The sequence below is a fragment of the Pristiophorus japonicus genome, chromosome 21 (assembly GCF_044704955.1).
Source record: "Pristiophorus japonicus isolate sPriJap1 chromosome 21, sPriJap1.hap1, whole genome shotgun sequence".
In the NCBI taxonomy this organism is placed as follows: domain Eukaryota; kingdom Metazoa; phylum Chordata; class Chondrichthyes; family Pristiophoridae; genus Pristiophorus; species Pristiophorus japonicus.
Window position 1 is genome coordinate 33,322,641 of NC_091997.1, and position 13,240 is coordinate 33,335,880.

The 13,240-nt window shown below is 47.8% G+C and overlaps 1 protein-coding gene across 2 annotated transcripts in view; it reads left to right on the forward strand.

Annotated features, from left to right (window-relative positions):
• Positions 1 to 245: 245 nt before the first annotated feature.
• Positions 246 to 13,240, forward strand: part of skap1 (src kinase associated phosphoprotein 1) — a 641,866-nt gene continuing 628,871 nt past the window's right edge. The window contains exons 1-2 of one of the 2 annotated variants that reach the window (XM_070864573.1): positions 246 to 321; positions 12,938 to 12,998. In XM_070864573.1, the coding sequence (XP_070720674.1) occupies positions 280 to 321; positions 12,938 to 12,998 (103 nt within the window). In that variant the 5' untranslated portion in view covers positions 246 to 279. Of the gene's footprint in view, positions 322 to 12,725; positions 12,809 to 12,937; positions 12,999 to 13,240 lie in introns of those variants that run through there. The other variant, XM_070864574.1, reaches the window with a different exon arrangement.

Consider the following 13,240-nt stretch of genomic DNA (forward strand, 5'->3'; position numbering starts at 1 on the left):
GTTTAGTTGAAACATCTGCAGTGAGCAAGATTTGAAGAAGATTTTGGGACAGACTAGATCCCCTGGAACACCAGGTACAGTGGGATCTTCTGCTGCAACTGTTGCGGGCGCTGAGAGTGATGTGGACAATCATGCAGGTTGAAAGCAGTGCTGAGCGTACCATGATGCGTGAGGTTACAGACGGACCAGATCAGACGGAGCTTGGTCGGTCATCATAAAGCACTGCACTTGCCCTGAGGGAGAAGGACTGCATTTTTAGGTGATGCACTAAACATCAATATGGTTGCCAAGTCGTTAGCCAAACAGGAGGGCAGGATTGAGGTGAGATCGTGGCTTGAGTGCTGACGTTTGCTTTGCCAATGATGAAAATTCATTAAAAAAACCCATCATTACCTTATTAACCAATGCCACTAAAACACAGAAGTGGAAAAAATTAAGGCATTTTTACAAACTAACTTGAGGTGGTCAGGTTAAACTTTAGAAATGTATGTACGGCCCACTCAAATATTTTGTTATGTTCATACTCTGTTTGTTACATGATCTCGCACTAGACAGGCATTAGGACCCAGTGGGAGCTATTCACACACTGCTGTAAACATGCTGGTTCATGCTGGTTTGGGGACACCATTTTGGGAGTTGCTATAAAGGACACAGTTAAGTTACATTACTCCTGTTTGAGTTAGTCTGTGTATTTACGTACACAACATATTGGACTCCAATAGAATTGCAAAGCAGAGAAGTTATATTAAACTTGTTTCGAACCTTGGTTGGACCACACTTAAAGTTCTGTGTACAGTTCTGGTCCCCATATTATAAAAACAACATATAGAGGCACTGGAAAAGGTAAAACAATATTTACTAGAATTATACCAGAGCTGAGAGGTTGTACCTATTCGGAAAGGCTGAACAGGCCGGGGCTCTTTTGTCTAGTAAAGAGAAGGTTGAGGGGGTGACCTGATAGAGGTCATTAAGATTATGAAAGGGTTTAACAGGGTAGATGTAGAGGCTGAACTGCTCCGTGCCGGTGTTTATGCTCCACACGAGCCTACTCCCACCCCTCTTCATCTCACCCCATCAGCATATCCGTCTTTCTCCCTCATGTGTTTATCCAGCATCCCCTTAAATACATCAATGCTGTTTGCCTCAACCACTCCCTGTGGTGGTGAGTTCCACAATCTCACCACTCTCTGGGTAAAGAAGTTTCTCTTCAATTCCCAATTGGATTTATTAGGAAACGAGTGTTCAAAGACCAGGCCTTCAAATCTACCACCAAGCTCATGGTCTACAGGGCTGTAGTAATACCCACCCTCCTGGATGGATCAGAGGCATGGACGATGTACAGAAGACACCTCAAGTCGCTGGAGATATATAACCAACGATGTCTCCGCAAGATCCTGCAAATCCCCTGGGAGGACAGGCGCACCAACATCAGTGTCCTTGCCCAGGCTAACATTCCCAGCATTGAAGCACTGACCACACTTGATCAGCTTCGCTGGGCAGGCCACATAGTTCGCATGTCAGACACAAGGCTCCCTAAGCAATTGCTCTATGCGGAGCTCCTTCACGGCAAATGAGCCAAAGGTGGGCAGCAGAAACATTGCAAGGACACCCTCAAAGCCTCCCTGATAAAGTGCAACATCACCACTGACACCTAGGAATCCCTGGCCCAAGACCGCCCTAGGTGGAGAAAGTGCATCCGGGAGGGCATTGAGCTCTTCGAATCTCAACGCCGCGAGTGTGAAGAGGTCAGGCGCAGGTGGCGGAAGGAGCGTGCGGCAAATCAGTCCCACCCCCCTCCCCCCCCCACTTCCCCCGACGAACGTCTGTCCCACCTGTGACAGGGTCTGTGGATCTCGTATCGGACTGTTCAGCCACCAAAGGACTCACTTTGGGAGTGGAAGCAAGTCTTCCTCAATTCCAAGGGACTGCCTATGATGATGATGAACTATCTTATATTGATGGGCCCTGGTTCTGGTCTCCCCCACAAGTGGAAACATCTTCTCTACGTCTACACTATCAAACCCTTTCATAATTTTAAAGACCTCTATTAGGTCACCCCTTAGCTCTCTTATCTTTAGGAACTGTGCACTCACCCAATGAACGGCGGAGAGGAGTTCATCCTCAGTAGTGCAAGGGACGAGGCTAGAAGGTTTGTTTTACATAGCAAGCTGTGAGGACATGGAATGATGTACCAGAAACAGTGGTGCAAAGCAATCCAGATTGCTTTTAAAGAGGAAGTGTATAAATGTTTGAAAAAGAATAAATTATAAGGTATGGGGAAAGTTCTCCTCCTCCTCCCTTCTCAATGGTTTCAATCTGCTGGAGTTCATTTTGGAACACAGGAACATTAGGAATAGGAGGAGGCCATTCAGCCCCTTGGTCTGCTCCGCCATTCAATTAAGTTGTGGTTGATCTGCACATCAACTCCATATCCCTTGACACCCTGAGAACATAAGAACATAAGAATTAGGAGCGGGAGTAGGCTGTACAGCCCCTCGAGCCTGCTCCGCCATTCAATAAGATCATGGCTGATTATCGACCTCAACTCCACTTTCCTGCCCGATCTCCATATCCCTTGATTCCCCTGGACTCCAAAAATCTATCGATCTCAGCCCTGAATATATTCAGAGATTCAGCATCCTCTGGGCAGAGAATTCCAAAGATTCACCACCCTCTGAGTGAAGAAATTCCTCCTCATCTCAGTCCTAAATGACCGACCCCTTATCCTGAGCTAACAAAAGTCTATCGATCTCAGTGTTGAAAGCTCCAATTGACCCCCACAATCCAAAGCCTTCTGGGAGAAGAGAGTTCCACATGTTTACGGACCTTTGTGTGAAGAGGTGTTTCCTGATTTTGCTCCTGGGTGACCTGGCTCTAATTTTAAGATTGTGCCCCCTTGTTCTTGAGTCCTTGTGGAAACAGTTTCTCCGAACCGACCCAATCGAATCTGTTGAACATGTTGAAGGCCTTGATCAGATCACCCCTCAATCTCCTATACGCAAGGGAATACAAGCGAACTTTCTGCAACCTGTCCGCATAATTGAACCATCTAATCGTATAAGTTCTACAGCCCACATGGCCAGTGTTCATGTCTGAGGTTGAGTGTCACCAAGAACTATGGAGGGTGGGGGAGCATGAACGCCAAGCCTCATTCTTTCCTTGCTTGACATCCACACCTGTATATTCTGCAATCTGAGAGAGTGATTAAGAGGAGGCAATCATGGTGGATTTTCCTCTTCCTAGCATGGGGTGGTTAGGGTACTTGTGACATTTGTACACCTAATGTCTCCTTCTTTCCCTCTATGTTTCCCCTCATAGGGGAATCTAGAACCAGGGGCATAGTTTCAGAATAAGGGGTCGCCTATTTAGAACTGAGATGAGAAGGAATTTCTTCTCTCAGAGGGTCATGAATCTGTGGAATTCTCTGCCCCAGAGTTGTGGAAGCTGGGTCATTGAATATATTTAAGACGGAGATAGACAGATTTTTGAATGATAAGGGAGTCAAGAGTTATGGGAAGCGGGCAGGGAAGTGAAGCTGAGCCCAAGATCGGATCAGCCATGATCTTACTGAATGGCGGAGCAGGCTCGAGGGGCCGAATGGCCGACTCCTGCTCCTAATTCTTGTGTTCTTTGGCTGAGTGTGAATTTTGGTCTGATTACGCTCTTGTGAAGCGGTGTGGGACCAACGTTCCCTCGAAGATGCACGACCATGTGGCGCTCGGCAGCTCCCGCGCAGCCTGCTCACCGGCTTTTAAATAAGAGAAACCGCGCACGTGCAGTATTTAGAATGGTCCACGCAGTCCTTTAAAGGGGCCACGCATCCAGGCAAATTAAAGGGAACATTGCTTGGGCCGTTGTATAATGTTAAAGGCACGCTATCTGTTATTTGTTGTTAAAGAAAGAAAGCACCTTTCACAACCACCGGAAGTCCCAAAAGACTTTGCAGCCAATGTAGTACTTTTGGAGTGTAGTCACTGTTGTAGGAAATGCGGCAGCCAACTTGCGCACAGCAAGCTCCCACAAACAGCAATGTGATAACAACCAGATAATCTGTTTTTGTTATGTTGATTGAGGGATAAATATTGGCCAGGACACCGGGGATAACTCCCCTGCTCTTCTTCGAAATAGTGCCATGAGATCTTTTACATCCACCTGAGAGGGCAGACAGGGCCTTGGTTTAATGTCTCATCCGAAAGATTGCACTTCTGCCAGTGCCGCGCTCCCTCAGCACTGACCGTCCAACAGTGCAGCACTCCCTCAGTACGGCCGCTGTGACAGTGCGGCGCTCCTTCAGTACTGCCCCTCCGATTGTGCGACGCTCCCTCAGTACGGCCCCTGTGACAGTGCGGCGCTCCTTCAGTACTGCCCCTCCGATAGCGCAGCACTCCCTCAGTACGGCCCCTGTGACAGTGCGGCGCTCCCTCAGTACTGCCCCTCCGACAGTGCAGTACTCCCTCAGTACTGCCCCTCCGACAGTGCAGCACTCCCTCAGTACGGCCCCTGTGACAGTGCGGTGCTCCTTCAGTACTGCCCCTCCGACTGTGCGACACTCCCTCAGCACTGCCCCTCCGATAGTGCAGCACTCCCTCAGTATGGCCCTCTGACAGTGTGGCGCTCCCTTATCACTGCCCTGGATTGTCAGCCTAGATTTATGTGCTCAACTCCCACTCCAGGAACTTGAACTCATAAATCTAGGCTGACACTCCCAGTGCAATCTGAGGGAGTGCTGCACTGTCGGAGGTGCCGTCTTGTGGATGAGATGTTAAACCGAGGCCCCCCTCTGCCTTCTCAGGTGGATGAAAAAGATCCCACAGCTCTATTTGGAACAGCTGAACTGTTTCCCAGGCTGAGATCAGCTAGCTTAACAAAGAGCAGGAATGGAACTGGATATCTTTTGTTCTGAATGACTTTGAGCCACATCATGCAACTGAGCCATCAGGGAGCTGGGGAAAGAAACATTTAGAAATGATTTTCAAGTCAGAATAAGAAACCGAGAAATCTTTAACCTATTTACACTGAATACATGGAGAGTTTAAAATAGATCGCCAAGAGACACTTATATGACAGGAACTCATCTGAGCAATGCTGCTGATATCACAAATGAGATCATGCTCATGAATCTCACCAGCACTGCAGAACAGAATCACCCCGCTCCCTAAGCTCAACGCTAAACATTACTATTTTTTGCACCCTAGAGTCTATTGTTCATTTTAAAGAAATATAATCTTAATTTTTATACTTTACCAATAATTAATTGATCTAACCCATGAAATAACTGACCTGGGAGTGAAAAGAAAAGTGGAAAAGTGTTAGAACTTTTCAGCTGTGATTCCAGTCGGGATAAAATAAATAAATGCCTGATATACAATCTCACAGAAATACTGAAAATAAAAATGCTTCTTGTACCATAACGCTGGTTTGAGAAGTGCTGGGTTTAACATCTGGACCAGCGCTATTTTGAGAAATTTCCACAGATGCAAAGCAAGAGAGTTTGATGTTGAAAGCTGTGTGGCACACACTGTACCGGCACTCGTGAAAAGGCTTCAAAGATCAGACAAATTCACACCAATTTGATTTTATATTCGCAGCTCAACAGAGGTGTAAACTTGTTCCTTGTACAGCGACGGGTATTATGGACAAAGTTTGCAACTTGTGAAGCTCCAATTAATTGCCCCAGTTCATTCAAATTACTGGAGATACTTCCGCTACATCAGCAAGTGGTTCCTCCAATTTTTTTTTCCGTTGACCTATTTTTAAAGAAATCGTGGACACAAAGCTCTAATTAAAATAGGGCATTCCAATGTAACCCGGTAAGCTTGTTTGTCTGATATCAAGTCTTGGCTGAGTCAGAACTTCTTCCAGCTCAACACTGGCAAAAAAACCAAAGGCTTCCTATTAGCTGCATTACCAGAAGCGTAGGAACAAGAGGAGGCCATTCAGCCCCTCCAGCCTGTTCCACCATTCACTGAGATCACGGGCTGATCTGTACCGTAACTCCATCCACCCGCCTTGGCTCCATATCATCGTCTAGCAAAAATCTATCGATCTCAAATTTAAAATTATTAATTGAGCTAGTATCGACTGCTTTTTGTGGGAGAGAGTTCCACACTCCTACCACCCTCTCCATGAGGAAGTGTTTTCGAACTTCTCTCCTGAACGGCCTGGCTCTGATTGTAAGGTTATGTACCCTCGTCCTGGACTCCCCCACCAGCGGAAAAAGTTTATCTCCATCTACCTTATCAATTCCTTTCCAAATCCTACAAACCTCAATCAGATTACCCCTTAACTTTCTATATTCCAGTGAATACCAGCCTAGTTTATGTGATTTCTCCTCATAATCTGACCCTTGGAGCCCGGGTAACATTCTGGTGAATCTGCACTGCACTCCTTCCAAGGCCGATATATCCTTCCTAAAGTGCAGTGTCCAGAACAGCTCACAGTGCTCCAGGTGTGGTCTAACCAGGGCTTTGTACAGCTGCAGCATAACTTCCTCCCCTTTATATTCTGGTCCTATAGTAGTACTGCGTGCAGTTCTGGTCGCTGTATTATAGGAAGGACGTGATTGCACTAGAGAGGATGCAGAGGAGATTTACTAGGATGCTGCCTGGAATGGAGAATCTTAGTTATGAGGACAGATTGGATAGGCTGGGTTTGTTCTCATTGGAACAGAGGAGGTTGAGAGGAGACCTCATCGAGGTGTACAAAATATTGAGAGGCCTGGACATAGTTGATAGTAAGGGCTTATTTTCATTGGTGGAGCGGTCTATTATGAGGGGACATCGTTTTAAGGTAGTTGGTGGAAGGTTTAGAGGGAATTTGAGGGGGGGGGCTTCTTTATACAAAGGGTTGTGGGGATCTGGAACTCGCTGCCTGGAAGAGTGGTGGATGCAGAAACCCTCACCACTTTTAAGAGATGGTTGGATGGGCACTTAAAGTGCAGTAACCTGCAGGGTTACGGACCTAGAGCTGGTAATTGGGATTAGACTGGATGACCTTTTGTTGGACGGTGCAGATATAATGGTAAGTACTGCAGGAATAGAATACGGCCAGGGTGATCTCCTGGACTAGTGTCAATCACCTGGATGGGTCGGAGAGGAATTTCCCCAGATTTTTTCTCCCTAAATTGGCTTGGGTTTTTATCTGGTTTTTGCCTCTCCCAGGAGATCACATGGCTCCGGTTGGGTTGGATTGTAGAATGTTTCAGTATAAGGGGTGTCGCAGTTGTGGTGAGGTGGACTGGTTGGGCTGGGTGCTCTTTGCCTTTCTATCATTGTTCATAGGTTTATATGTAACCTTTAGGGCTGCTGACCAAGGGCTGTGTGGCTCTTTGTCAGCCGGTGTGGACACGATGGGCCGAAATGGCCTCCTTCTGTGCTGTAAATTTCTATGTTTCTATAAAGGCTAACATTCCATTACCCTTTTTGACTATTGCTTGTACCTGACCACTACATTTTAGTGAACTTTGCAGCTTAGCCCCTGATTCTAATCGCTTCCAGTATGCTCGGACCTTACCTGATGGTGTGTATCCTTTGCATTCGGTTTAGCCTTACATCCAGAGGGATCGTGGCGGTGGTGCGGCGAATGTTTGTGACGAAGGTGCGGCGAATGAGGGTACGGGGCCCAGAAGAGCCGAGGGCCCAAGGGCAACACGGGCCGGCCACACTGCTATATGTATGCGCACTAGGTCTGTGCAGCAGAGCAGGTCTCCAATCGTCCTGGTTAACCCTTGCCACTGGATAAAGGCCTAGCTCTGTCAAGCCCGTGTGGTGGCTGGTGTGCAATGGTCACCACACGTTAAAGAAATCCACGCACAGGCATCTTCCACCCCTGGAGTTCAGGACAAGAATATCGGGTCCTTCGTTGAAACATCTATGAGCTCGTGTGGAAGCAAGTCATCCTCGTTCGAGCGACCGCCTATGATGATGACATCCAGTCCATCATCAAGACTGCTGACTGTAGACTCAGTGATACTTCCTGCGTGTGAACCTCCCATCAGTGAAACCTTTACTGATACCTAGGATTATAGAATGATACAGCACAGAAGGAGGCCATTCCACCCATCGTGCCTGTGCCGGCTCTGTGACAGAGCGACTCAATTAGTCCCACTCCCCCGTCCTTTCCCCACAGCCCTGCAAATTTTTACCCTTCATGAATTTATTAAATTGCCTTTTGAAAATTATTATTGAATTTGTTTCCACCGCCCTCTCTGCCAGTGCAGATTACATCCTAATACTCGCTGAGTGAAAAATAAATTCTCCTCATCTCCCCTCTCGTTCTATTGCCAATTTCCGCTGGTTACCGACCCTCCTGCCACTGGAAACAGTTCCTCCTCATTTACTCCATCAAAACACCTCATGATTTAGAATGCCTCTATCAAATCTCCCCTCACCTTCTCTGCTCTAAGGAGAACAATCCCAGCCTCTCCCGTCTCTCCACATAACTGAAGTCTCGCATCCTTGGTCATTGTCATCATAGGCAGTCCCTCGGAATCGAGAAAGACTTGCTTCCACTCTAAAAGTGTGTTCTCAGGTGGCTGTACAGTCCAATACGGGAATTACAGTCTCTGTCACAGGTGGGACAGACAGTGGTTGAAGGAAAGGGTGAGTGGGGAGTCTGGTTTGCTGCATGCTCCTTCCGCTGTCTGAGCTTGGTTTCTGCATGCTCTCGGCGACGAGATTCGAGGTGCTTAGCGCTCTCCCGGATGCTCATCCTCCACTTAGGGCGGTTTTGGGCCAGGAATTCCCAGGTGGCGGTGGGGATGTTGCACTTTATCAAGGTGGCTTTGAGGGTGTCTTTGAAATGTTTCCTCTGCCCACCTGGGGCTCGCTTGTCGTATAGGAGTTCCGAGTAGAACGCTTGCTTTGGGAGTCTCGTGTCGGGCATGTGGATGATGTGGCCCACCCAACGGATTTGGTCGAGTGTGGTCAGTGCTTTGATGTTGGCCTGAGCGAGAACACTGACGTTGGTGCGTCTATCCTCCCAGGGGATTTGCGGGATCTTGTGGAGACATTGTTGTTGGTACTTCTCCAGCGCTTTGAGGTGTCTGCTTCTAAGCCATATAGGAGGGTGGGTATCACTACTGCTCCGTAGACCATAAGCTTGGTGTCAGATTTGAGATCCTGGTCTTTGAACACTCTCTTCCTCAGGCGACCAAAGGCTGCGCTGGCGCACTGTAGGCAGTGTTGGACCTCATCATCGATATCTGCCCTTGCTAATAGTAGGCTCCCGAGATATGGAAAAAGGCCCACGTTGTCCAAGGCTGAGCCGTGGATGTTAACGACTGATGTCCCGGGTAGGATTCTAGAAAATCTCCTCTACGCCCTCGCCAAAGCCTTCACATCCTCCAGGATTGAATTGTCAAACCTTCCCCATCTGTGACTTTGTTAGCAGCAAAAGTGACCATGAAGCTGTTGGATTGTCTTAAAAACTCAACTGGTTCACTGATGTCCTTTAGAAAGACTTGCATTTATATAGCGCCTTGCATGACTATTGGACATCTCAAAGCTCTTTTGAGCCAATGAAATAATTTTGGAGTGTAATCACTGTTGTAATGTGGGAAACGCGGCAACCAATTTGTGCACAGCAAGCTCCCACAAACAGCAATGTGACAATCTGTTTTTTGTTATGTTGATTGAGGGATAAATATTGGCCAGGGCACTCGGGATAACTCCCCTGCTCTTCTTCGAAATAGTGCCACGGGATCTTTTACATCCACTTGAAAGAGCAGACGAGACCTCGGTTTAACGTCTCATCCGATAGACGACACCTCCGAAAGTGTAGCTCTTTCTCAGCACTGCACTGGAAGTGTCAGCCTAGATTTATGTGCTCAAGTCGCTGAAGTGGGACTTGAACCCACAACCTTCTGACCCACAGCTGAGCTTAGGGAAGAAATCCTGTCGTCCTTACCCGCTCTGGGCCTATACGTGACTCCAGTCCCACACCAATGTGATTGAATCTTAACTGCTCTCTGAAGTGGCCTAGCAGCAGTCAAAGAAGGCGGCTCACCATCACCTTCAGGACAACTAGGGATGGGCAATAAATGCCGGCATTGCCAGCGATGCCCACACCCCCAGACTGAATGTAAAAAAACCTCCAACTTGCCACACCTCTCTCTACCTTGCTGTCATATTTGACCCTGAACTGCGCTGCCGCCCACCTATCCAAGGTATAACTAAGACCGCCTATTTCCACTTCCGTAACATCGCCTGTCTCCGCCCTTGTTTCAGCTCATCCGCTGCTGAAACCCTCATCCATGCCTTTGTTACCTCTAGACTTGACTATTCCAATGCACTCCTGGCTGGCCTCCCACGTTCTACCCTACGTAAACTTCAGATCATTCAAAACTTGGCTGCCTGTGCCCTAACTCACACCAAGTCCCATTCACACATCATCATTGTGCTCGCTGACCTACATTGGCTCCCGGTTAAGCAACGCCTCAATTTCAGAATTTTCATCCTGGTTTTCAAATCCCTCCATGGCCCTCGCCCCTCCCTATCTCTGTAATCTCCTCCAGCCCCACAACCCCCTCAGATGTCTGCGCTCCTCTAATTCTGCCCTCCTGAGCATCCCTGATTATAATCGCTCCACCATTGGTGGCCGTGTCTTCTGTTGCCTAGACACCAACTCTGGAACTCCCTCCCTAAACCTCTTCGTCTCGCTACCTCTCTTTCCTCCTTCAAGCCATTCCTTAAAACATACCTCTTTGACCAAGCTTTTGGTTACGTGCCCTAATTTCTGCTTATATGGCTCGGTGTCAATTTTTTGTCCTATAATACTCCTGTGAAGCGCCTTGGGACATTTTGCTACATTAAAGGTGCTACATAAATACAAGTTGTTGTTGTACCTTCAATACACACCTCATCGGATGAGCTTGTGGTTCCCTTGCCTGACTCTTCTCCCTGCACCTGTTTGAAGTCAGGTGCACCTTGTGAAGCACCTCAGGACATTCTGGCTGCATAAAAGGTGCTCTCCTCGTGCAAGCTGCCATTGTTATGTCTTCAGCGGTTGCCATAATAAAGTTCGCTTTGTCTGAACTGGTAGTTGAATACCAACATATGAAAATGACAGGCAGGAAAAGACCAGCTGGTCTATCAAGCCTGTCCCATACCATGATGCCTGGAGCACCGTGGCTAGACACTTCCTCCCCCCTCCCCCCACTCAGGGAAATTCCTCTCCAACCCCCTCCTGTGATCGGAACCGGTCCACGAGATCGCACGGACTGTGCGTCTGTTAATTGTTGATCCACTTACCCTCTGTATGATGTGATCTCTGCCCCAGTGAAGGACCAATCCAGCTCCCCCTCCAAGGTGCATAGAGAGAATGATGTGCCACAACCTTGCAATCACCGACCCTCCCAGTGGAGCCTTGAGTCACCATTGCAAGTTGCTCGCATTAAAACCAGCAATTGCTTTGAGCACAGTATCTCGTGCACACCTATATTAATGGTGGTATTCAAACAATTGACACTAGGTGCATCTTTTCGACCCCTGTGGTAGTAGAGAGAGCTGAATCGTGTGTCATTTATACGGCAATTATGCCTATTTAATAGAAGACTATTTAATGTTTACATAAACGCAAGTCTTCCTTTCTGAGCTTCCAACCCCATTTCCTCTACATCACCAAGACCATCTACATCCACCACCGGAACATCGCCCGTCTCCATCCCTGCCTCAGCTCATCTGCTGCTGAAACCCTCTTCCATGCCTTTGTCATTTCTAGACTTGACTATTCCAACGCTCTCCTGGCCGGCCTCCCATCTTCCACCCTCCGTAAACTTGAGTTCATCCAAAACTTGGCTGCCCATGTCCTAACTCGCACCAAGTCCCATTCACCCATCACCCTCTGTGCTCGTTGACCCACATTGGCTCCCAGTCCGGCAATATGTCGAATTTAAGTTTCTCATCCACTTATTGAAATCCCTCCATGGCCTCGCTCTCCCTCCCTCTGTAACATCCTCCAGTCCCACAGCCAATGTTCCCCTTTTCTTGTGGCCTCCCGCACTGCACTCGCGGTATTTTGAATGTCCCGCGCATCCCCTTAAAAGGGTCGCCCACCCCCCAAAATAAGAGGGAACATTGCCCGCAACCCTCTGAGATCTTTGCGCTCCTCCAATTCTGGCCCCTTGAGCATCCCCCTACTCCCTTCGCCCCATCATTGTTGGCCGTGCCTTTATCTGTCTGGGCCCTAAGGTCTGCAATTCCCTCCATGAACCTCTCCGCCTCTCTCCCATTCTTATTTTTCCTACATTGCAACATTTCAAAAGAAAGAAAACTTGCATTTATATAGCGCCTTTCACAGCCATTGGCTGCAAAGCACTTTGGGACGTCTGGTGGTCATGAAAGGCGCTATATAAGTGCAAGTTTTCTTTCTTTTACCACTTTTTCCTCCTTTAAGATGCTCCTTCAAACCTACCTCTTTGGCCAGAAATCTCATGATGTGTCACCGTGTCAAATTCTGGCTAAAAACGCTGCTGCGATAGGTTTTATTAAATTGAAGGCGCTATATAAACGCAAATTGCTGTTGTTCCTTTCACAGTTTCCCGGCGCAATGGACTTCCCGCACAATTTGCATGCTTTTGGCATGCAAGCGAAGAAGTTTAACTGAAACACATATATTTTTTCACCAAGACAGTGTCCCTTTAAAGAGGATAATTTCGCTGGCCGAGTCTGAGACAGCTGGTTCTGCTAATTCCGGTTTTAGGAATTGGTGCATTTTTTTTTGCATCGCGTGGTTTGCAGACACACCTGCACTACACGAGGTCCCACTGCACTTTGAAATAGAATAATAGTGAACGCATCGTGCTGCAAAGGTTAGTGACTGTGAGGTGGCTGCAGCCCTGAACCCTCTCATACCCTTTGACTGATACATCTCCAGCTCGCTGTCTTTACTTTCCGGCTATATATGAAAGTAACCACTGTTTATTTTCCGATTGCAACAGCTTCGGACACACGGGACCTCAATCATGGCCATCCCCGAGGAAATAAGGAGACTTTTGGAAGGTAGCGTTTGAGTCTTAATTCATGGTTTAATCATTCTCGGGAACAGAGAGCGAGAGAGAGACCGAGCGCTCCCACATCTATCTCTTAAACAATTTCCACCTGGGCATGGGTCGAAAGGCTGACTTCTTGTTCAGTCATTTATTTTCTGGGGGAGGGGAGCGGTCTCATTTGTGACTCGAGAGACAAACATGACTTTTTTTGGGGGTGGGCGCTGAACTTTCTGTCTGGCTAATCTCGACCCA